This window comes from Rhinopithecus roxellana, chromosome 5 (genome assembly GCF_007565055.1).
Source record: "Rhinopithecus roxellana isolate Shanxi Qingling chromosome 5, ASM756505v1, whole genome shotgun sequence".
Taxonomy (NCBI): Eukaryota; Metazoa; Chordata; class Mammalia; order Primates; family Cercopithecidae; genus Rhinopithecus; species Rhinopithecus roxellana.
Genome location: NC_044553.1, coordinates 123,290,989 through 123,316,310, shown reverse-complemented (window position 1 = coordinate 123,316,310; position 25,322 = coordinate 123,290,989). Strand labels below are relative to the sequence as shown.

General features: G+C 45.6%; 1 protein-coding gene across 4 annotated transcripts in view; it reads right to left on the bottom strand.

The window, feature by feature from the left end:
- The window catches only part of TRPM1 (transient receptor potential cation channel subfamily M member 1), a 159,637-nt gene that overhangs the window by 62,856 nt on the left and 71,459 nt on the right, over positions 1-25,322 (bottom strand). For 2 of the 4 annotated variants that reach the window (XM_010362886.2, XM_010362887.2), the window contains exons 2-10: positions 16,476-16,555; positions 9,700-9,895; positions 7,560-7,773; positions 6,738-6,862; positions 5,742-5,913; positions 2,754-2,928; positions 2,215-2,338; positions 1,088-1,160; positions 208-308 (exon numbers count right to left, since the gene is read on the bottom strand). In XM_010362886.2, the coding sequence (XP_010361188.2) occupies positions 208-308; positions 1,088-1,160; positions 2,215-2,338; positions 2,754-2,928; positions 5,742-5,913; positions 6,738-6,862; positions 7,560-7,773; positions 9,700-9,895; positions 16,476-16,555 (1,260 nt within the window). Of the gene's footprint in view, positions 1-207; positions 309-1,087; positions 1,161-2,214; positions 2,339-2,753; positions 2,929-5,741; positions 5,914-6,737; positions 6,863-7,559; positions 7,774-9,699; positions 9,896-16,475; positions 16,556-20,994; positions 21,081-25,322 lie in introns of those variants that run through there. The other 2 variants (XM_030931755.1, XM_010362888.2) reach the window with 2 other exon arrangements.

Sequence of the window (25,322 nt, the reverse complement as noted above, 5' to 3'; positions counted from 1 at the left end):
TCGGCCTCCCAAAGTGCTGGGATTACAGGCTTGAGCCACCGCGCCCGGCCTAACAGTAACATCTTCTAATGATCCTAACAGATTACATATCCTATCATCAGAAACCCCACATCATTTCCTGAGTTCCATGTCACAAGGGAAAACATACTCATGTGTCACTTGTACAAAGTCATGATCAATGATATGAATGGAAAAAAACAGTTTCACCGGCCAGTGGGGCCCGAAGACAAAGATCTGGCTTCGTGCTATGTCCACGCGATTCCAAGCCAGTGCCAAGCTCAGCTGATCTGGAGCAGATGCATTTGTTCCTGGAAAGGCAAGAAACCGGAATGATTTTTCACTCCTCGCCTGGACTGCCAGGGTTTGGCAGGTGCTGGGTGGTGGGCACAGGCTTCCCCTGGGCTGCTGGCCTAGAACTAAGCATTGCTGCCTTTGCTCTCGCCCTGAATAGACCACAAAGGCACCAAACTGAAAGAGCTTCCGGGGAGGAAGGTGGAGGCAGCCTCCTCCCATGCCAGCTGTGCATGGTCTCCTTGGGAGGGACAGAAGAGGAACCTAGTGACTTGGGGCCCCTGGAGATGATCTCCAGGAAGGCTGGAACCCTGGGACTGCCAGGCAGCCAGCCTGACAGTGACCCCTCCCCTCTCTCTGTCCTCCCTGCCCCCTCATGGCACCGGGCTAACCGAGAGGCAGGGAGGAATTGTGCATTGCAGAGCAGACCCCCTGGCCATGAACGCTGGCCTGAAGCCTGTCATTAGAGCCGAGACGGGGAAATTGGACAGATTTGCAAAGGAATCCACCTCATGTTTACACTCTAGGAGCTGAAGCCCTCAATGAACCAGTTACAAATAGAAACGGTTCTGACCTCGGCCCACGATGGGTCCAGGAGCACCCACAGACCTCCGCTCCACAGAAACCTGTAGCCAGCCTCGTCATTCTGCCGTGGCTTCACGCTGAGACCACTCAAGCGGCCTGGCTGGCTCAGGGTCTAGCACCAGCAGACATAATCCACGGGAGGCCGGGAGGGAAGGATTGCCGGCCAGGCCAACATCAAAGGGACAGGAGTCACCATTTCCCGAGAGCTCACCTTTCAGCAGGGCAGTTAAAATTGCCATCTCGATGTCCTGCTGGCCCTCAGAACCCATTCTGAACACAGTGACCTGAAAATGTGAAAAGACCAAGTTAAAGCCAAGTTGAAAACGAGGGAGACATGGGATGTTGTTACAAAATGACCACAGAGACTGACGCATAATAAAATGATCCTGACACTAAACAGTTTCAAAGCAAGTGCTGTTGATTCTTTTCTTTCTTTCTTTCTTTTTTTTCTTTTTTTTTTTGAGATGGAGTTTCGCTCTTGTTGCCCAGGCTGGAGTGCAATGGTGCAATCTTGGGTCACTGCAAACTCCACCTCCCAGGTTCAAGCGATTCTCCTACCTCAGCCTCCCGAGTAGCTGGGATTACAGGTGCACGCCACCATACCTGGCTAATTTTCTTGGTATTTTTAGTAGAGATGGGGTTTCGCCATGTTGGCCAGGCTGATCTCAAACTCCTGACCTCAGGAGATCTGCCTGCCTGAGCCTCCCAAAGTGCTGGGATTACAGGTGTGAGCCACCGTGCCCGGCTGATTTCCAGAAGTTGCAGCATTGCTCTAGGGTGCCTGCCTGCATACCGATTTTATTATTTTCCCCATCCGTTCTGGCACCCACGAGAGGAGGGAGCTACACTCCAAACTCTCAGTCGCCATCGGAGATGCACTAATCAGACAGGAGATATTTGTAGGAAATGTGTGCCTTAGAATTTTGAAGAGTCCTTCTTATGTGCACGACAAGAGGGCCTATTCTTTGTAAATGCAACGGAAGAGGGAAGGAATGGGAAATAAAATAACAGAACTTTGCAAACATGCCTGACAGGGTGGTATGTGGCCCTTTTCCCCAAGACTATGAATCTGAGTAACCTTATGAACCTCGAAGGATGTTGTGTGATGTCACGCCCCACTTGCTAAGGTTCGAAAGCACCAGGGGCCCTCCCCAGTATGGGCTTGTTTAGCTTCTGTCATGTGGACACAGCCGCCAATTTGGTATGCATTTGTACTGTCTCTTGGAAAAGGCCGGACTAAAATATGAACAAGCCTGTCATGCACACATGGGCAGAATTAGAAAAGGAAACATAATTCTCTCCACGGAGCTTGTTTGGAAATAAATTCAAGACACTTACGAGTTCTTTCTTCTTCATGCACTCCATTATAATCGCAAACAGCTGATGTGATTGTGCCTTATTGTAATTAAATGTTTTCTGAATGGTAACTAGAAGTTGCTCCCTGAGGGACTCATTTATTATTCTGTTCAAAGAAAATGCAAGAGAACAAAACAAGGCAAGTTAAACCTCTATATGAATGAGTCAGACATCTCTCTGTCTTTGATTTGAGACTTTGCCGGGGGAGGATATCCTGACACAGGAGACAAAAAGTGACCATAGTCAAACACCGTATTCTCACTTGTCTTAAATTCCAGCTTTGTTGCAAACTTTCTAAGGGAAAATGAAGTTGGAAATGAGGGAGAAAGAATTCCATCAGGAACACCCTGCCTCTGACGGTCCCCCTGGATGCAGACCTCAGGAAATGGGAGAGGAGATCTAGCAAATCCTCCTGATTTAAACATGTTTGGAATGTCTAAGCAGACCACTTTAGATTTTCTCCTTGGCCCAACAAAGAGGCAGTTACGAACCCGCCCTTCCTCGCGCGTCAGAAATCCTACCCGCCTTCTTCACAGTACTTGTGCGCAAAGGACAGGATGTCCGAGGCGCGTCCGCTGCCATCACAAATCACCACGGGGACAGGAGGCTCTTCTCGCAGGTATTCCAAGACGATGGACACCACGTTAGGGCCCCCCTCCACCACGAGGCCCACAAGGGGCACGCCCTGCCCCAGTCCTGCAACACAAACCACATTCGCTGGTACCACCTGTGCCCTGCATTGTCTGCCGGGTTGTCTTAACTCCTGAAGTATAGGGAAGAGTAAAAACATTACGACTCAGGGATGCTCCGTCTGGCTGGAAGGAACTCAGGGACATGACAGCAATTTTCTTTTTCTTTTCTTTGTTCTTTTTCTGTTTTTGTTTGTTTGTTTGTTTGTTTGTTTGTTTGTTTGTTTGTTTTGAGACAGAATCTCACTCTGTCCCCCAATCTGGAGTGCAGTGGCATGATCATGGCTCTCTACAGCCTCAACCTCCCCCAGCTCAGTCAATCCTCCCACCTCAGCCTCCTGAGTAGCTGGGACTACAGGCACATGCCACTACATCCGGCTAATTTTTGTATTTTTGGTAGAGAGGAAGTCTCACCATGTTGCCCAGGCTGGTCTCAAACACCTGAGCTCAAGTGATCCACCTGCCTCAGCCTCCCAAATTGCTAGGATTACAGGTGTGCGCCACTGCGCCCAGCCCGATTTTCATTCTTGCCTTCTGTCACATATTATGGCCTCATTGGGAAAACCAGGACCTCAAAATCTGAAACTTTCTGACTCACATATGGTTAAACTCCTGAATAACCCACTCATCCGATGTTCGGGCTACCTCAAGGTGACCACTGAGAAATATTGGAAGATATTCCTTGCTGGAAAAATACCTCCCTGGCTGTCCTAGCCCATGGTCTGAAATTTCCAACCTGATGGCTGTCCCTGAAGAATGAGATGATAAAAGGGGATCTGGACCAGCCAGGGAAATTGCAGTTCAATTCCTGGCCTCTCCTTTATGACATCTCACCAAATCACCAAGAGCCTTAGACAGCCATTTGTAAAAGGTGAACAATCACAGTGCCTCCTTTACCTCCTGCAGGTGTGAAAATATCAGTACGTGTGTTTGGCTATCAAATAATTTTGTAAATGTTATAGCATACAAATGCGGTATACTGTTCTTGTTGATGTTTCTGTCTTCAGTGGCTGGAATAAAGCACTGATCTTGGACGCAGCCACATGGACCACTAGTAGTCCATCAGTTAATGACCTATTCCCAGAGTCCTCCCTCTGTCTCTATCAGTTAACAGGACTCTTCAAGAACACAGTGGGCACCGACTAACTTTTGGTGGCAGAATCTGCAGGGATGGCTCTGGGAAGCAGGAGGTGGCAGGAAGATTCCAGGAAGCTGGGATTCTGGAATGAGAAGGAAATGGGAGTGGAGGCACATTTGCCTACTTCCCAATTTTATGCCACACTGGCCATGACAGATCACGCTCTGAGCCTGTTTCACCAGCTGTCCATTAGTTGTGATGGGAATTCATTGATCAACATTAACTAAAGGCAAGTGGAAGTGTCGTTGGTCTCAGCTCTGAAGGGCTTCAGATAAAATCTGCCAGGATTTGTTATGAGAAGATTGGAGAATTTCAGATGAGCCATTTCAGAGTTTCTAATTTGCTTCCATGAGGCGTTTCTACAGTCAGGGACTCTTACATATGTTGAGTGACTCTGCTGTCTCCACCAGAGTAATTACGGTTAAGTTCTTTTCAGCAGACATGCATTGAGGGTCTGCTTTGTGCCAAGCCCTGACCAGGAGATATTTGGAAAAATGAACTAAGATATCCTGGACTCTGCCTTTGAGATTTCCAACCCAAGCAAGGCTTGGTATTTTCAATCTTTAGGAATATGGTGGCCAAATCACCTTCTTTTCAAGCAACAGAGTAGAACAGACTCTTCTTGGCTTAGGCTGGGGTCCTCGAAGCTCCATGCTGTGGGAAGTGACAACTGAGCACCCCTTTGCTATCCCTGCCCTGCTCAGAGCCCTAGGCGAAGGATGACAAAGGGAAGCCCACAAGTCACATGGCCAGTGAAGTGGGGTGTTGTAAAAACTTCCAAGTCCAGAAAAATTAGAGATGTGAGAACAAAAAAAATTTAGTCATCAACCAATGTATTCATCAAGATCTGACTCTTGGAAATCTACAACTTTTCCTAGTAGGCCATCCTCATTCTACCCACTCTGCAGTATCACAGTCCCGTACATGATGCTTCCCAATGACCATTCGCCAGGACTAGATGGTCTCCCACAAAAATCTTGCCAGTAATGGGAAAAACAAACTACTCTTTCAGATCGTTTAACAATTGTTTGACGTTAAGAATTACCGGAGTATAAACATGCTCCAAGAGATTATACCAGTTATTGTAATTCTAACCAGTTGTTATCATTATTTCATCTGGTTGAGGTTTGCGTCTCTCTCTTTCTACCTCAGCTTTCGTCTGACAGTGACAGCTGCCCCTCAGGACCAGCAAGGATGATGCCCCTTCAGGAGCAGATGGCTCCTGCAGCCCTCTCCAGATATGTCCCCACCTGGCCATCTTAGTCTATATGAGAGGCCCAGAGTTACAGAGATATTTAATGATCACATGATATTTATCAGCAAATAGAAGGAATCATACTAAATGTTTGAGAAATTGTTTTCCTGTTAAAACATTTAAAAAATAACAACTAATTACAGGGAACAAGAACCACTGGGCAACAGGGTGGGCAAGGCCATCACCATAGCAAGCACTGAGGGTTGTTTCGTGCTAACTCATGAACCTGGGGCAAAGCATCCCCACGTAGCCCAGTGGATGTGATTTGGTAGGTGGCTAAGGTAAGGCATCTAGGTGAGTCATTTTCTATTGACCTAACAAGAAGCAAGGTTAATCTTCTAATCCCCTTGGGCAATCTCCTTCTCAGCCTTGTTTCCTCTGTGATGGCATCAGCCCAGAAGGAGTGCATGCCTTTGCCAGCACTTACTTGTGTTGATCTTCTGCAGGGAGATGTGTTTTTCCAGCAGCCTTCGCAGCTTCACCTCGGCGCCATACTTGCCCAGGGTGCCATTGTCAGCCAGGATGAAGTGGGTGTGGGAGTTGTTGAGCACAGAGAGCTTACTTAGAGGGTTGGACATGGTCTGGTACACTCTTGTTACCTGACAAAGTGCACAGTGCAAATCAGACCTGCAGGACTTGGATGTTCAGACCAACGAGGGAAGCAAGCACAATACATATGTGTGGAGTGACTGCACTAAAACCTATTCTTACCTCTCTACCCTGCCTGTTGAAGGTTTTATTTTTGCCAATTGTTACATTAAAATAGAAAGAAAGTTAATTGTTTTAGATAATGACAACCTAGCAATTGTACTCCTGGCATTTATCATAGAGAAATGAAAACCTATGCTAACCTCAAATCCTGCACAGAAATGTTTATGGCTACTTTACTTGTAACAGCCAAACTGTTTCTCAACAGACAAATGGTTAAAGAAACTGGTGCATCCATACCATGGGATGCCATCCAGCAGTAAAAAGGAATGAAGACCGATACATATGGCAACCTGGACGCATGTTCAGAGAACTGTGTGGAGTGAAAAAAAGCCAGTGCCCAAAGGTTACATTACTATATGATCCCATTTACTGAAACTTCTTGAAATGGGTGTGTGTGTGGGGGGGTGCAGATTAATGGTTTCCAGGGGTTAAAGAGGAGGTGGGGGTAGGAAGAAATGAGGTATATACATATGAAAGGGCAATAGGAGGGATCCTCGTGTTGATGGAAACATTCTGCACCTTGACCGTATCAATGACGGTATCCAGGTTGTGATCTTGCATTATGGTTTTGCAAGATGTTACCACTGGAAAAATGGGAAAGGCCTCAAGGGAGCTCTCTTATTATTCTTACAACTGCATCTGAATCTACAGTTACCTCAAAATCAATCATTAATTTTAAACAATTGCCAACATTTGCAGAGAAAACACTTACATCCTTTCCAACCAGGTCTTCCTTATTCTCCACGATGCCCCATGGAGCAATTCCTATAGCACAAACCCGGCCTCTGGACTTGGAGGAGTGGTCTTTCAAGGCATCCCCTACATGGCTGATGACACCTGTGAGCAGCCATCAGTCATATTTTAGGCTCTTCAACTTCCCAGCATACTATTATTCATGAAATTTAGGGACTCTTGCCCTGAGTCCTTACATTCCCTGCAGATCAGGGGTGAGACATACTCATCTTTATCATTAAAACAAAGTACACTGAAAGTCTGAGCTCATGATAACTAGCAGTCTTGCATCAACTCTAGAAATGGGAAAACAAAAACAGAGACCAAAGCAACTGTGCAGGGATTTCCTTTACAGATGTCTAAGGCCTAAAGTTGGAAATAACTGGAGTCTTTTTGGCATTCCTTGGCTGCCTTCCATGAAAATTGAGAGCCAGACTCCCTGGTATATTCCTTATTGTCTTTGTGCCTCAGTTTCCTTTCCTATAATAGGAAAAGGATTGTCAAGAGGTCTAATGAAGATGATGCTTGTACAGGGCTCAGTTCAAGGAACACTGCATGTCATGGGTGACCCAGAGATGTTCACCATTATGACAATCATTATTGTACTTGCTGCTTTTTTTTTTTTTTAAGAGTCATGCCAAAGTAAAAACCACAAGCTACGGAATAAAGACTTCACTTTTCTCATAAATACGATCAGGATGCAATATGTTTTGTTGTCCTTAGTTATTAAGAAGCTCTTTGGGGACCACAATGAGTTCTGGGTGGTACATTGACTATCGGGAGGGAAAGGGCCTGTTCTTACCCGTGCTGACTCCCCCGGTGAAGATCCAGGCCCCGGTGGTCATGGCAGCCTTGATCAGGCCTTTCCCAAAGACTTGTTTCAGCTTGGGCTGCATCTCAAAGTTCTGGAGGCCTCCATGCACAGATATTAAGAGCTTGGGGAGTTCCAGCTGCCAATCTTTCACCATGAGGTGCAGTAGTGAGTCTGGCTTGGTGTCATAGGATACACGGATATACTGTGAAAGAGTGTGTGGCACTCAGCCTCTGTTCTTGGTTTTGCTTCTCATGTCAAAGGGGCGTGAGGCTACTGCTCATGTCCAAGCAAGAACTGCCTGGCTTATCTCTCCCTCAGGGTCCTGGAGCCCTCTGTGTGAGTCTGTGACCAAGTGACTGAAGGGAACTTTGGAGAGGATTGTCAGGTTTAGCAAATGCAAATAAAAGATGCCTGGTGCTATGGTCTGAATGTTTGTATTCCCCTAAAATTCACGTGGAAACCTAATTTCCAATGCAATAGTGTTAAGAGGTGGGATGTTAGAAGGTGATTAGGTCACGAGCATGGATCCCTCATGAATGGGACCAGTGTCCTTATAAAAGAGGACTCAGGGCCAGGCATGGTGGCTCACACCAGTAATCTCAGCACTTTGGGAAGCCGAGGCAGGTGGATCACTTGAGGTCAGGAGTTCAAGACAAGCCTGACCAACATGTTGAAACCCCATCTCTACTAAAAAAATACAAAATTAGCCAGGCATGGTGGTGCACACCTGTAATTCTAGCTACTTTGGAAGCTGAGGCAGGAGAATCACTTGAACCCGGGAGGCAAAGGTTGCAGTGAGCCAAGATTGCACATTACACTCCAGCCTGGGCAACAAGATTGAAACTCCATCTCAAAAAAAAAAAAGAGGACTCAGAGAACTTGTTCTCTGCCTTTGCCATGTGAGGACACAGCAAGAACGTGCCAGCTATGAAGCAGAGGATGGACCCTCACCAGACACCAAATCTGCTGGCACCTTGATCTTGGGTCTCCCAGACTCTAGAAATGTGAGCAATACATTTCTGCTGTTTATAAATTACCCAGCCTAAGGCAATTTGTTATAGCAGCCAAACTGACCCAGACACTCAGTTAATTTTGAATTTTAGAGGAACAATGAAAAATGTTTCAGTACAACATTTTTATTAAATTCAATAAATCATGCAATATTTGGGACATACTTGTACTGAAAATTTATCCATGATATGTCTGAAATTCAAATATAGCTGGGTGTCCTGTATTTTATCTGGCAATCCTAACCTTGGAGGAATAGGTTCCAAAGTTGGCTTAGCTAGAACAGTGGCCCAAGAAGTTGGATGAGGATGTTGTTGAGTAAATGGGACAGGGGATCATGGGCCCACATGTGAACCTGACCTTCTCTTCAAAGTGAGAAGGAGGTTAATAATGCTCAGATGCCTTGTCTTCTATGAAATGCTTCTTTGTGTCTAGGCTAATAGGTAGGGAGCTATTTCAGAAGACTGTATATTGCAGCATTTGGAACACAACTAAATTTTATTTTAACGATGATGTTGGGCCAGTGAAATAAAATGAAATTGCAAAAAGGTTGTGACTGGGCATGTAGGAGTGTAATTCAGAGTGAGCTGGAATGGATCATAGAGCTGAAGCCTCCCCCACTCTGGCAGGGCTCACTGGAAGGGCAGAGGGCACTCCCTGTTTACATGCAAATGTGAGGGACCTTGGTCCTTCTCAGGCCAGCTGAGTGCAGGCCCAGGGAAGCTGTGGACAGACCTCAGAGGAAAATATTTCCAAAGACTCTCAATACATCTAAGGGGACTGCAGGTCCACAGTTATTAGAAAAAGGAATTTGTCTTTCATTACTGAAGATGGAGCAATGGAGTGTGTTTGCAGGGTTGGGCCAGAGCCTGGTTTGTGGATTCAGAGGTTCGGTATGGATTTACGGGACACTAGATGTTCTTTACAATGGTGTCCAGTTTCCAAGCCTCATGGCTAAAAGCCATGTGCGCAGATAAATCTCTTGGTTTTTCAGTGAAATATCTAGGAAGATTGAGCCACAGCCATGAAGGAGACCAGGTATCTGCAGTTTGGGACTGGGAGACTGGCCGCCAACGAAAGCTGTGATCCTAGTGGCACCATGTCTGAATGCCTTTCTCACCATGGCTTTATTGGAGTATCCACCACCCTGGAATTCAAGAACTCCATAGGAATCTGTTGGGTAGCTCTGGGTGTGCTTGGCAACAGACCATTTCTCAGGCTGAGTCTCCACCTGTTTGTTTTCCTCTTCATTTTTGCTGGGTGTTGCACTTGGCAGAGGGGGGATATGCTGGTTGGTGAACTGGCCACAGCAACACCTGAAAACAAAGGCAAAGCAGGGTCTTTCTACAACAATCTCCCCCTTTCCCCTTCATTAGCAAAGATGAATTAACTTCAACAGGTGAGTTGGGCCCAAACAGGAGCCTACTAACACTTTAGTAAGCCAGCTTTATTAGGGACAGAAATGCCCCATCTGATGGCCTTTTCCAGATAATCAGTGCACATCTCTTTATATGCCAGTTGATTTTAGACACATTGGATGGTTGCTCTTTCTTTCTGAAAATATTTTAACTTTTTGATGTCTTAATAACATCAGTATAAACGTCAAGTACTGAACATTCTGTGACAAAGTATAGACATGCCCTCTGAACACAGAGTTGACCTTCCAGATTTTTCTTTCTCTTGTCGTTCAGGTTGGAGTGCAGTGGCGCTATCATAGCGCACTGCAGCCTGGACCTCCCCAAGCTCGAGTGATCCTCTCACCTCAGCCTCCCAAGTAGCTGGGACCACAGGCATGCACCACCATGCTCAGCTAGTTTTTGTATTGTTGAATTGTTCCGTTCCTTAGTAAAACATTTCTCCACCCAAGTAATGCTAAAAGGCTATTTCAAAAGTGACCAATATGTCTTTTTGTGCCTTGGACAGATGGCCCATTGGGCCATAACCTGCCCCAACATCAGGGTTCTTCTAGTTCTACAGCATCTCTCCCAAAACCCAGCCAACCTCTCACAGCCTCCCTGAACTCTGGCTTTCTAGTCTTCTCTGAACATGTTCCCTGGCTTTCTGCCAGCTTCTTTTCCTAGCGTGCCTAGGATTTCATCTGTTACTCCATCATTTTTGGCTGCCACTGTTTTGAGTGGACTGGACCCACCAAAAACTTGAAAACATCAGGAAGAACTGCAGTAGCCTGGAGTGATGTCTTGGGGGAGATGGAATCCAGGGAAGGCATGGAGGACAGGTCTGTTCCTGGACCCACCAGGAGCCTGCGTGGGCAGCCGTGCACCCTAGCAAATGGGGTGGGAGAGCTGAGAATGGAGTCGGCTTGGGGACTAGAGAGGATATCTTTACTAGGCTAGATGTGTGAGTGTGTGCACGTGTGTAACGCACATGTGCAGGGCCCTTGCCAGGAGGCCTTCTGTGCTCCCATGGGGCCAGCCTTGGGGCTTCCTCTCTGCTTTGTCTTTCCTTTTGGTTTTCCTTTTCCTTTTCCCTCACCACTTCCCTCATTCTCTCCCTCCCACCCTCCTTCTGATGGCCTTCCATCTTCCCTCCCTCCCTCCCTCCCTCCCTCTTTTTCTTTCTTTCTCTTTCTCTCTCTTTTTTCGTTTTATTGAGATATAATTCATGTAATCCATAATCAACGCATTTCAAGTATATGATTCAGGACGGGCGTAGTGGCTCACACCTGTAATCCCAAAACTTTCAGAGGCCATGGCACACGGATCACTTGAGATCAGGAATTCGAGACCAGCCTGGTCAACATTGTGAAACCCTGTCTCTACCATAAACACAAAAATTAGCCGGGTGTGGTGGTGCATGTCTGTAATCCCAGCTACTTGGGAGGATGAGGCAGAAGAATTGTTTGAACCCTAGAGGCGGAGCTTGCAATGAGCTGGGATTGTGGTACTGCACTCCAGCCTGGGTGACAGAGTGAGACTCCATCTCAAAAAAAAAAAAAGCATATATATATGTGTGTGTGTGTATCTATATATGTGTATATATATATAGAGAGAGAGAGATTAAATGGTTTTTAGTATTGACAGATATGTGCAATCATCATCACAGTTAATTTTCGAACATTTTCATCACCTGAAAAAGAAACTTGGCATGGCATACTTTAAGTTATCTTCCTTCTCACCACCATCTATCTACCTGTGCACCCCTCCCCAAGCCATAAGCAACCACAAGTCTACTTTTTATCTCTGTGGATTTCCATGTTCTAGACACTTCATATGAAGGCAGTCCTCTAATATGTGGTCTTTGGAGACCAGCTTCTTAGCATGTTTTCAAGGTTCATCCATATTATATCATGTGTCGGTACTTCACTCCCTTTTATGGCTGAATAATATTCTCATGTATAAACAGATGAACATTTTGTTCATCTATGTATCATTTAATGGACATTTGGGCTATTTGCACTCTTCGGCTGTTATGAATAATGTTGCTATGAATATTTACATAACAAGTTTTTGAGTGGATGAATGTTTTCATTTTTCTTGGGTATACACTAGAAATGGGATTGCTGGTCATATGGTTACTCTATGTTTAATCTTCTGAAGAACCACCAAACTATTCTCCAAGGTGGCTGTATCATTGTACATTTCCACCAGCAGTGTCTGAGGGTTCTGATTTCTCCATATCCTCTCCCACACACTCTCTTACCTTTTCATCCTAGTCTTCCGACTGATTGTGAAGCAATCTACTTCACATGATTGTGAATCATCATGGTTTTGATTTGCATTTCCCTGAAGAATAAGGACATCGAGCATCTTTTCATGTGCTTGTTGACTATTTGTATATCTTCTTTGGAGAGATGTCTATCCATTTCCTTTGCCCATTTAAAAAACTTGGGTTATTTATCTTTTTTTAATTATTGAATTGTAGGATCTCTTTCTGTATTCTGCATACAAGTCCCTTATCAGATACATAATTTGCAAATATTTTCTCCCATTCTGTGGGTCGTCTTTCCGCTTTCTTGATAGCATCCCTTGAAGCACAAAGTGTTGAATTTTGGTAAAGCCAATTTTTTGTTTTTGTTTTTGTTGTCCATGTTTTTGGTGTCATATCTCAGAATCATTTGCCAAATCCCAGGTCATGATTTACCCTTACATTTTCTTCTAAGAGTTTTATACTTTTAGCTCTGACATTTAGGTGTTTGGTCCATTTTGAGTTAACTTTTATAGATAGCGTGAGGTAAGGGTCCAAGTCTATTCTTTTGCATGTGGCTGTCCAGTTATTCCAGCACCATTTGCTGAAGAGACAACTACTATTTCCCCTTTGAAAGTACTTTTCACTCTTGCCGAAAATCAATTTGCCATAGGTGTATGGGTTTATTTCTGGACTGTCAATTCTGTTCTGTTTGTCTATCTGTCTGTCCTATGCCAGTATTATTGTCCTTTTATTACTGTAGCTTTGTATTAAGTTTTGAAATCAGAAAATGTGAGTCCTCCTATTATTCTTTTCGACGCAGTTATATATAAATTATGTTGTCAGTTTCATTTCCATATAGTTCATTGCAAGTGTATAGAAATACACTTGATTTTTGTGTATTGATTTCATATGCCACAACCTTGCTGAATTGATTTATTAGTTCTAATATTTTTTGGTGGATTCCTTAGGATTTTTCTATGTGTAAGATTATGTCATCTGCAAACAGAGAGTTTTACTTCTCTCTTTCCAATCTCGATACTTTTTCTTTCTTTCTTTATCTTGCTTAATTGCTTTGGCTTGTACTTCCATTAAAATGTTGAATAGAAGTAGTGAGAGAGGACATCCTTATCTTGTTCCTAATCTTAGGAGGAAAGCATTCAATCTTTCACCATTAAGTCTGATGTTAACTGTGGATTCTTCATAGCTGTTTTTTTATCGGGTTGAGGAAGTTTCCTTCTATTCCTGGTTTTCTGAGTGATTTTTTATAAAGAGCGTTGAGTTTTATCCAAGTCTTTTGCTGTGCCTATTGAGAAGATCATGTGATTTTTGTTTCTACCATATTGATATGCTATATTACATTAATTATTTTTCTAATGCAAACCAACTTTACATTCCCGGGATAAATCCTGCTTGGTCATGGTGTATCATTATTTTTATATGTTGCTGGATTTGGTTTGATAGTATTTTGTTCAGAATTTCTGCATCTATATTCATAAGAGATATTGATCTATAGTTTTCTATCTTGTAATGTCTTTGTCTAGTTTGGTTTCTGGGTAGTCCTGGCCTCATTAAATGAGTTGGGGAATGTTGCCTTCTCCGCTATTTTCTTGAAGAGTTTGTGAAGAACTGGTGTTAACTCTTCCTTGAATGTTTTTTAGAATTCACCAAAGAAGCCATGTGGGCCTGGGCTTTTCTTTGGGCAGTTTTTTAAATTACTAATCCTATCTCTTTACTCCTTATAGATCTGTTCAGATTGTACACTTTTCCTTGAGTCAGTTTTGGCAGTTTGTATATTTCTCGAAATTTTCCCATTTCATCTAAGTTGTCTAATTCGTTTGCATATAAGTCATAGTATTCTTTTATACTCATTTCTATAAGGTTGGTGGTAATGTCCCCTCTTTCATTTCTGATTCTAGTCATTTGAGTCTTATCTTTTTCTTCTTTTATGACTCTAGCTAAAGATACGTTAGTTTTGTTGAGCTTTTTAAAGAAGAGCTTTTAATTTCATTGAATTGCTCTACTTTTCTATTCTCTTTTCCATTAATTTCCACTTTAATCATTATTTCCTTCCCTCTACTTGTTTTAAGTTTAGTTTATTCTTCTTTTTCCAGTGTCTTATAGTAGAAAGTTATGTTATTTATTAAAGATCTTTCTTAATATAGGTATTTACAGGTATAAATTTCCCTGTCCGCACTACTTTACCTGCATTCCCATGTTTTGGTTTGTTATGTCTTCATTTTCATTTATCTGAAAGTATTTTCTAATTTACCTTTTGACATTTTCTTTAACCCAGTGGTGATTTGGTAGTGTGCTAATTTTCACATATTTATGAGTTTCCAATTTTTTTCCTCCTATTGATTTCTTATTTCTAAATGTATTTCATTGTGGTTGGAGGACATATTTTTTATTATTTCTATCCTTTTAGGTATATTGAGGCTTTTTAATGGACTAACACATGGTCTATTCTGGAGAATGTTCCATATGCACTTGAGAAGAATGTGTTTTCTATTGTTATTGGGTGGCGTGCTCTATAGATATCTGTTAAGCCTAATTGGTTTCTATTCCCTAGTTGGTCTTCTGTTTAGGTGATCTATCCATAATTGAAAGTGGGGTATTGAAGTCTCCAACTGTCATCTTGAATTGTCTCTTTCTTCCTTTCTTTATGTCAGTTTTGCTTCATGCATTTTGGTGCTGTTTTAGGTACATATATGTTTATATTTGTTATAATTTCCTGATGGATTGCCCCATTTATCATTATAAAATGTCCTTAATATCTCTAGTTACATTTTCTTGATTTAAAGTATGTTTTGTCTGAAGCCAGTATAACCACTCTCACTTTCTGTGGTTGCTGCTTACATGAGTGGGGCACAGGTGGAAGAAGGGAGCCTCTATCTCTCAACTGCATTCATCCAGGACTTAGCCTCAGCAACAGGTGGGAGGGGACAGGATGAGAAATGCTGAAATCCTGCTCCTCCCTGGAAGAAGGATTTCTCCAGCTCCTGACTGGGAGCTGGTGGAGAGGGAGCTCTGTGTTCTTGGCTGCAGCAGTCTGGAGCAGAGTCTCCATCTTGCTGAGCTGGGCAGGGGGAGGGAGGAAACTCTTGGTTCAGATCCCACAGACTCTAGCCTTTTCTACTGAATTTTTGCTGGCTTTCTCTAAAGATACTTATTTACTTGCTGTTTGTCTTTGGGATCATTTCCAAGGGTTTAAATGGTTGGTTTTTCCATCTTTTTTTTTAAAATCCATGCTGGGGACTGCATGGAGTGCATCAAGAAGGCTTGTGTTGAGCCCAGAAGCACCTTTTGCCCTCTATTGCCTGGATATCTGGTTTCATGGAGGAGTGCAGTGCTGGCACGGAGAGTCCCCGGGATGGCCTATGTGCCATTGAAATAAGAAGGGACGTGTGGATGCAACAAAGGGGAGATTTTTGTGACCGTTGGCATTGTTTCATAATGGCATTTTTTTACCTCGGGGGCAATCACTGGGGTTTAAACAGGGAGGAGAATCTGCAGGGTGGTGTGGGTCAAACGGCAGCTTGGGGATGTGGAGGGCCTGTGATTGCATGTGTGAAACAAATTTAAAACAGGTGATCTCGAAGAGTGTGTACTTCTGTGTCATGCTTCTATCTGCATGAATTTCATATTGGGTGAATATATGGATAAATTGTTCTTCTTCCCCCAGACTCAGTCTCACAGCTTTTGCCCTTAGAGATGAGACATTTTAGCTAAATTAATCTCTGCTTGCATGACTTTACAAGGCCTCTGTTCAGCTTATAACAGATGCTTTTTCATGTCAGTAAATAAAATTGTTTGGGGTTTTGTGCACAAGCCAAATCCTTTAATAAAGTCATGACTAGTTCATTCAATCGCTCAGATCTTCCCTGTGATGAAAATTTCTTTTCATCTAAATACATTATGAAACTCTATTAAAGAGGCCTGGAAAATATCCTGGAAACCTGTTGAAAGCCCTCAACTCCTTGATCTTGCTGAGACTAACAGGAATGATGTAGGCCCATTTGGCTATGAGAGTTTCGCGTTAGGGTGAGTGGCGGATGGAAACTCTTTTCTGAAGCTATTTGCATGTTAATGGAGTAACAAGGAGCCCGAGTGACTCCCTAGTTAGTGACTCCCATGGGGAATGGATTCTGGCCACACTTTTGGACTCCTCTTTCTGCCTCCTACAAGCACGAGAACAGTGGTAGACAAGCACTGGTTTGGATAATGTCTTAATCGTGGCTTCCAATTTACCTGTTAGCGTCTTTTGTGCTAGGAATTACGAAGATACATTCCCGTTTGCAAAAGGTTTTCTCTATCCAAGATTTCTGACCCTGGAAGAGAGAGAAGTGGATATTAGACCAATATATTCCCAAGCCATCATCAGAGTCCATTCTTATACTTTTATAAAACAATATGTCTGCTCACAACATCTGAATAGTCATCTGCAATAATGGTGGATGCAAGTCTTTAAGGATCTTAGCGTTAGTACATTTTAAGAGAAATGGCTTGCAAGTATGTATTTAATGGTTCTCATTTTGCACCTTAATCCATCCCTATCCACCTGTTGAAGATATTTTTTGTGCACAGCTCTGTGGTGGGAGCTGTGGGGATTTTCGAGAAGAAAAACTGCAGTGCAAGTGTTGTTCACCATCTGGAAATGGCACGATAGGGGTGCAGCTCATGGAGGCCACCTGCAGCAGAGGGAGGTGGGAGGGAAATCCCCTGTGGAGGCCTTGCTGGTGCTGGATGCTCAGCAGTTCCTGCTAGCTTTATCCCACATGGCCTCTTGTTCTCAGTCACCAGGGACATCTTATACAGAGGCTGGGCACTGGGAAGTGAACTGGCCTGCATCTGAAGGGCCCCATTGGGTCTGCCTCCCAGGGTTTGTGGAGTCAGTTGACGGAGAGAGCTGGGGAGAGCCCTTCCTGCAGGCGGGAGGTAGGTGCAGGCAGGCTGCGGGGCAAGGAAGGGCTCATGGGAGGCAGGGAGAGAGCCAGCACCCTTTGCTGGATCTCCATGAGGCCTGGCTCAGTGCATATTTGTGCTATTTGTGAATGTATGATGTGTGTGTGTGTGCTATGTTTGTGTATGTGTCTGATGGATGTGTGTTGTAAGAGTGCAGAGTGTATCGTGATGCATGTGTGTATGTGTGATGAGTCTGAGCAGGTGTGTGTGCATGCATGTGTGGTGTGTGTGTTTGTGATGTGTGTGTGGTGTTATGTGTGTGGTATGTGTGCAGTGTAGTGTGTTGTGTGCATGACTATGACCTGTGTAGTGTGGCGTGTGCGTGACTATGTATGACCTGTGTAGTGTGTGTGTGTCTGTGGGGAACTTGTGGGGTGCTTGCAGGCATGGGGAAGTGGAGTGCTTAGCATGTGACAATCCTGAGGCAGATCTTAGAGAAACCATGGCTGGTTGAACCTCGTGTTCTTGGCCACTTTCCCACAACTGCCATGAGGAGTGCCCCATGTGCCTGTGACCAGGGTGGGACTGAGTTATCTGTGGGGTGAGGCTTGGAGCTGGCCTCCTGGATGTCCCCATTTACCCAGGCAGCAGTGCTGCTCTGGGAGGTCTCTTGTCTCTGGGGAGGTCACCTCTGCAGAGGTCTGCAGTGACAACCGCATGTCACAGAGGCCCTCCGCAGAGGGGTCATGCCGATGTCCCATTTGTTACTCTAGGAGAGCTCCTGTGCAGATTAGGGCCTGCAAGTACCCCCCAGACTCAGCCTTTCTGGGGAGATCCAAGTCGGCTTGTTACTTGGCTTTTTGAATAATAGAAATGATGATAATTCAAACCTTCCTCAGAAGCCTTCAAAAAGCAACGCACTTTTCTCTGTAAATAATTTAATGACTGTTTAAAAACAACATCGCTGGCCTCAGATGTTGGTGCTTTTGTGCTAATGCAAGGGAGGCAGGCAGTGTGGGCTCAGGGGAGAAAGAAAGCACAGAGCGGGAACCTCTGAAGCCCTGCCCTGCCCTTCTGTTTTGCATTTTTCCCTTCTGTTTCACGCTTCTCCAATGCAAGACAGCGAAGCCCAGCATGTGCTACCTGGAAAGAAACTGTGCTTCCCCTTTGCATCTCATGCCTTACTTCCCAAAGAAGCTGGAAAGCCCTTGTTTTTCATAACATAGTGGTTGCAGTATTTGGACTATATGACAACTAAAGACAAGAACTCTAAACAAAGATTGAACTCCCATGAGTAGGTTATTTTTTCTGGAACATAAGATAGCAATTCTGAAGCTGTTTTTTGTGTCCTCTAGGACTGAACAAATAAATTAATATATTGCAGATGATCAGAGCTGGGTTTCTCACTGCTGGAGAAAGGAGTTACAAATATGGAAAGTGGGGAAGATCACAATGAACCCTATAGCACTGAGGTAAAATTAAAGTTATCAGTGTGAACTCATGACTTATAATATATAGAGACAGGTATAAAAACAGATATAAATGTATGTGTGGTCCCTCTCTATACATACACACATATATGTAGATATAACATATTGTATTAATTAACTATGGATTAACAAAACAGATTGCCCCAAATCTTAGTGGCTTAGAACAACAAACATGTATTATCCCCCAGCTTCTATGGACCAAGAGTTGAATGTGGCTTAGCTGGGTGCTTCTGACTCTGGTCCCTCACAAGGATTTGACTGAGCTGTGGGTGGGGCTGTGATCTTAAGAGAAGGAATGAAACCCAGAAGGATCCATTTCCAGGCTCACTCACATGGTTACTGGCCCCAGGCCTCCCTTAACTCCTTGCCAGGGGAAACTCTCTCCAAGGCAGCTCACGAAGGGGCAGCTGACCACCCTCTGAGTGTGCAAGCTAAAAAGGGCATGCAAAACAGAAGCCGGGTCTCTTTATAACCTGGTGTCCAAAGTGACAGCCCATGGCTTTTGCCATAACCCATTCATTAGCATTGAGTCACTCAGTCCATCCCACACTCAACGGATGGGGTTACACAAAGCATGCATATCAGCAGTCAGGGACCTTGGGGCCATATGCCTACATACATATGCACATACGCATGCATGTCTGTATGTTTACACACTCATACATTCCCCGGCTCCCTGAATGGGCTTCACAATAACACCTCAATAGCAATGAGCACACCCGTGCTCCAATATTGGTTTCTAAATACCATTCTCCACTAAAAGGAATCCAGGGCTGGGACGAGGAAGTATAAGAAGAGCCTAGAACATCTTACTGTACCAGCAAGTGGGAAACTACTTTAGACCTGGGAACATGCCAAAAGAACACAGTAGCTGCTTGAAGGGGCTCCCAGTGGCTTTCTCTGGGGTTCCTTGAGCATGAAAATAAATGACTACAATGAAGAATTATAACCTTTAGACTTAAATAAAGACACATGAGTCCACACTGATATAAATACATATGTAAATAAATGCACAGGGGAGGGGGAAAGCTCTTTCTTCTGGTGGAAAGTCCCTATTAAATGTGGAAGGAATGATGGAATCAGAAAATCACCATTTGGCAATCATCAAGAATCTCTGATGAATGCTAAAAGTAGTGGGTAAAAAGTTTGAAGAGTAACAACGTATTTACATAATCTCAAAGTATCTCCAATGGATACTTATTAATTACAAAGGAGAAATTAGTAACTCCACAGTGGAGAATTCTGGGGAGAACCACCTAAAACAAAGTGTACACATCACCTGTCATGGAACAAATATTTATCATGAGGCTCTGGATAAAACTTACCAAGAGGAATAAAAGTGCCCTAAGTGCATCATCTGAACCTGATCTGGAGGAAGGATCAGCAGACAGCCCGAGCTGAGGGCCATCCTACAAAATAACCCACCTGCGTTCCTCAAAAACACCAAGGCCACGAAAGACAAGGAAGAACTGAGGGAAGATTTCAGAGGCTGGACACAAGATTTGGCACTGTCCTTCCCTAGCCCCCAGGCCCCACCCTCAAGTCCAGCCCCATCGTCCTCGACCCCGCCCCACACTCTGCCCCCTGTTCCCTCCCACGGCCCCGCCCTCTCAGCCCTGCCTTCCAGGGCCCGCCCCCAGCCCTGCTCCCTCTCACTGCCCCGCCCCTCTCCCCGCCCCCTATTCCCTCTCATGGCCCTGGTCCTGGCTCCCTCCCTGCTCACTCTCACGGCCACGCCCCCGCAGCCCAGCCTTCGAGGCCCCACCCCCAGCCCTGTTCCCTCTCATGGCCCCGCCCCTCGTCCTTTCCACACTTTCCCTGGCAGCCCCTCTCACCGCCCTAGTGTAAGAAACCAGTGCTGGGGCGCTGCCCAGGAAACCTGTGCCAGCACAGCATGGGGAATCAGAACTAAAGCCCAGGCTCTGAGCTCTTAGGCTCGGGCCCCTCATCGTGAAAGGGGGAAACGCAGCCTGCCCCACAAGATTTAATGCCACCGGCGGATGACGGAGCAACAACGTGCCCCTCACTTACTTTTGTGGCTAAGTCTGTTCCATCATAAGGGGTGTTGAGATGCCTCCTTCAAGGCAAGGCAGGGCCCCCGATCCCCTCCCTATCGTGCCAGTGAAGGGCATCGGCCTTGCAATTTGTCCCCAGATTCCGAAAAGGAGGGCTTTTCATAGTGCCGAGCGCCAGCCCTTGCTGTGGCTCGGCACCAGGGCAAGTGCAGCTGGCGCCAAGGCCCGTGCCAGGCTCAATCCACTCACTTCCCTCTGCTTTGACTGGAAATTCGTCTTTTCCTCATAAAAACGCTAGCATGTGACTAACGTCCTTTCTCGGTGGGGGGTAGGGTGAAAGTGCCTTACTTAGGTATTAACCATTCGTTTTTAAAAAGTTGATATAAGGAAATAGCCTCAGTCCAGCCTTGCAAGTTACTGCTGAGTCCTCAGAAATCTTCTAGAACCTACGAGGATAAACAAAAGGAGTAAGAGCCACTTTGCCTGCAGCCTCTTTCTTGGGAAGCAAGATGAACAAATCCAGCCCTCCCTTTGTTCCAGTCTCTGCTCCACTGTGGCCTCTTCACCAGGGCTCCCTGACTCCCCATCTACCCCAAACCCTGAGCTCTGTTTTCCATGAACCTTCTCCCCCACCTTCTCCCTCTCCCCTCCTCCCCAACCTCGCACCAAAGCCACAGAGGCAGCAGCCCCCTTCAGTTCTCTGCTGTATCCCCTGTGCCTCCAGGAGTGCCTGGCGAGAGCTCAACATCTCCTAATGACTCAGTGGTTTACTCAATCTCCCGGTGGAGCAGCGCCACCTGCTCAGCCCTTGCTAATGCCGCCTACAGCAGCGGAGCCCTGCAGCCTGCACTTGCCAGCAGGGCAAACACGAAGTAAGCCAGGTTACCCAGGAGAGGCACCGCTAACCCAGGGAGGAGCTGGGTCTCCTGAATCTGCTCAGAGGTAGTGTGCAGGTGAAAGGCAATGGGTGGAGGCCCCTCCGTCAAACTTTCCTCCTTCCCCTCCTGCCGCGCTCTGAGGCTGAACAATGCCAAGGTCATAACACACGGCTGAACCCACCCTGACTCCTTACAGATTCGTCACGCAAGTTTCAATGCAACGATAACCCCATTGCAGGGAAGGCCCTGGAGGAGCCACCACCTGTGCTTGTGAAATTAAAGGAGAGAGCAGGGCTTCCTGTGGTTTGTTCACAACCCCTTCAAAACCTCCCCACCCCCATTAGGTGAGATACTGCTCACTCGTGCTAAATAATCCAGTCCATCAGAAATGGTTATTTTGAAAACCTCTGTGCCGGATGATAGGAGCGCTGGCGCTGGAGATTGAAATCCCACTGAGATTTTAAAAGGGCTCATCCCAGCTGGGAAGTCTGCATACACTGGCTGAGTGAAGGGACAGTGGAGGTCGTCCTGGAGGCGGACTGCTGGCACTGCCACCATGCCCCCAACCCCTCTGAGCTGTGATTTTCTCATCTCTGAAACAGAAATGGCTTTGAGTGGTTTTGAGCCTTAGCTGGTAGCATATCTGTACAGTATCTGGGAGGTACTAGATTTAAATGCAATCCTGGTCATTATCAAATATGACTGCCCTGCTGAGGACCCAGCGATTTTTCATCTGTAGCCAGGACCATGTGTCCATGAAGGGCCACGGGGAGGCTGCGGGAAGAAAGTCCAAGAGCAGCAGGCTGAAGGGCAATGGGAAATATTCTGCCAGCTCTGCACTTATTTATTTTTTAAAGAAAGAAATATCTGCTACAAACATGGCCAAGGATACCTTTGTTCCATCTGGGTGGGGGTTGCTCAGGTGCACATTGTCATGTTATTCTCTGGGTGTTTATGTCGTTTTAGAGTGAGAGGGCTGAGGAAGTGTGGACAGCAAGTGTCAACCCCGAGGAGAAGTCTTCGTCTGAAGGGGAGCCCAGAAATGGTGGGAGTTGGAGTGGAATGAAGGGTCATGGGGTGCTTTAACAATCTGATCTTCTAGAAGGTGTTTACACACACAGGTGGGGGTGACCCACAAGGAGGGGTACAGGAGGGTGCAGGGGGATACCTTGAGAGGGTTGGACCGAGACAAGGAGGGAGCCTGCAAAGACAGGGTGTGACTTTGGTCTGGGAAGACATGGCTCCGGGACGTGGCTTCTGAATGTAAGAGCTGGTGTACTGCCGGGCGAGGCTCTGTTTACTCAAAGCCCTGTGTCTTGGGCCAAAATTAACAAGCAAACCCCACAATGAAATGAATGATGTGTGGACCAGTTTATCCAGAAGAAACTGCTTGTTTTGTATATATATTTAGAGCAGACGACTCAAACTCTCATTCCCACAGTGACATGTGGCCCACATATGGGCCTGGTTTGACCCTTTTATAAAAACTACACTTAGCTGCCATTATTAACCAAGAGGACGATTATACTTATGGCTTCTCTTGAAAGCCCTCAGGATGTGGGAACGCTGGCTGGTGTCCCAGCACAGCTGCAGGTGGCAGCGGGTTCCCACATCTGCACTGACAGCTCCCTGGGACCTGCCTTTGCCCGGCTCCTATGGGCACCTGTGGGCCCCACCTGGGGCAGCACCTGCGTGCCTGAAACTCTCCATGTGGGAGAATCAAACAAGCCTGCCAGCCAGAGCACAAGCCGCCCAGCCTCATATGCAGAAAGGATGAAAAGCCACAATCACTCCTTCCTGCTCCACCCTCCCACCCGCTTACTCCACTGCCACTGGAGGTCCTGGCCTCGGTCCACCTGGCCATTTCTGGGTGGTTCAGCTGAGAGTCCTGCTCTGGCTTCTCAGGGATACTCTCAGGGATACTCTCAGGTCACATCAGATGCAGCCTCCTGCCCCTAGCTGCAGAGAGCACAGGTAGGAGGGCCCAGCTGAGGGTCACCTCGGTCCCATCTTGTGGAGTGTCACCTGCAAAATGAGGACAATGATGCCTCTCTCATCTGCCCCACAGGCTGGTGTGAGAGCCTAGTGACATCATGCATGGAAGAGCTTTGAAACCTAGTGTCCTCTGCTTCATCATCACCGTCCTCAGGAAGGTGACAGGGCTGGCTTGCAGGAAATGCTGGAGGTGGTCGCAGCCGACCCGTCTCCTGGGCCGGGGTTCCCTTTCCCCCCAGATTTCTAACCCTCTTCTCTCCCAGGGGCTCTCCTCTGGGGACACCAAGAGACCCTCCTATAGACTAGAGTCCAGGAAACAGAGCTGGATCTTTAAAGACAGTGATATTTTTCTTTGTGCTTTCTTTTTTAAAAAAATTGAGATATAATCCACATACCCTAAAATTCACCTTTTAAAGTCTGCAGTTCAGTGTTTTACATATAGTTCCAGATTGTGAAACCGTCACCACTACCTAATTCCAGAGCACTTTGATCACCCCTAAAAAAAGCCTGTAACCATTAGCAGTCACTCCTCATTCCTCCCTGACCCTGTCCAGCTCCTGGCAAACACAAATCCACTTTCTGTCTCTATGGATTTGCCTATTCTGGGCACTTCATATGAATGGAATCATTCAATGTGTGACCTTTTGTGTCTGGCTCCTTTTGCTCAGCGTCATGTTTTCAAGGGTCATCCAGGTAGTGCAGATCAGGACTTTACTCCTTTCTATGCCTCTGTAATATTCCATTACTTGAATTCCTCAGTTGATGAATTTGGGTTGTTTCCACTTTTGGCTATTGTGAATAGTGCTATTAATAAGACATTTTTTCTTTTCTTTTCTTTTTTTTTTTTTTGAGACAGAGTCTCGCTCTGTCACCCAGGCTGGAGTGCAGTGGCGTGATCTCCGCTCACTGCAAGCTCCACCACCTCCTGGGTTCACGCCATTCTCCTGCCTCAGTCTCCCAAGTGACTGGGACTACAGGTTCCCGCCACCACGCCTGGCTAATTTTTTTGTATTTTTAGTAGAGATGGGGTTTCACCATGTTAGCTAGGATGGTCTCCATCTCCTGACCTCGTGATCCGCCCACCTTGGACTCCTAAAGTGCAGGGATTACAGGTGTGCGCCACCATGCCTGGCCTTTTTTTTTTTTTTTTTTTGAGACAGAGTCTTGCTCTGTTGCCTAGGTTGGAGTGCAGTGGTGTGATCTTGGCTTACTGCAACCTCCACCTCCTGGGTTCAAGTGATTCTCCGCCTCAGCCTCCTGCATAGCTGGAACTACAGGCGCCCGCCACCATGACTGGCTCCTTTTTTTTTTTTTTTTTTTTTTTTTGTATTTTTTAGTAGAGAAGGGGTTTCACCATGTTGGCCAGGCTGGTCTCGAACTCCTGACCTCAGGTGATCCACCTGCCTTGGCCTCCCAAAGTGCTAGGATTACAGGTGTGAGCTGCCGTGCCCGGCCAACATTTTTTCTTTTTATAGTGAATACAAAATAAGGCTAGGAAGAAAGGAAGGAAATTCATTAACTTGTTCATTTTGTGATTGTGGGAGAGGATACAGACTTTTTCTTTACTTTCTTCGTTGTTCATGTTGTGATTTTAATTTTCTAAAGACCAACATAGCTTATTTTAAAAAAGAGGAAAAGGAGAATGTGCCCAGGGTCACCCAGCCAATACCAGGATGCCTCAGTCCAAAGTCTCCCCAACTATGGCCAGTTCCAAGAGTCCAGCCTCATAGTTACATCTTTGGCATTTCTGCAGCATCACTGATATTTTCATTTTCCAATGGCACTGCTGGTTATCATTCCATCATTTAGGACATA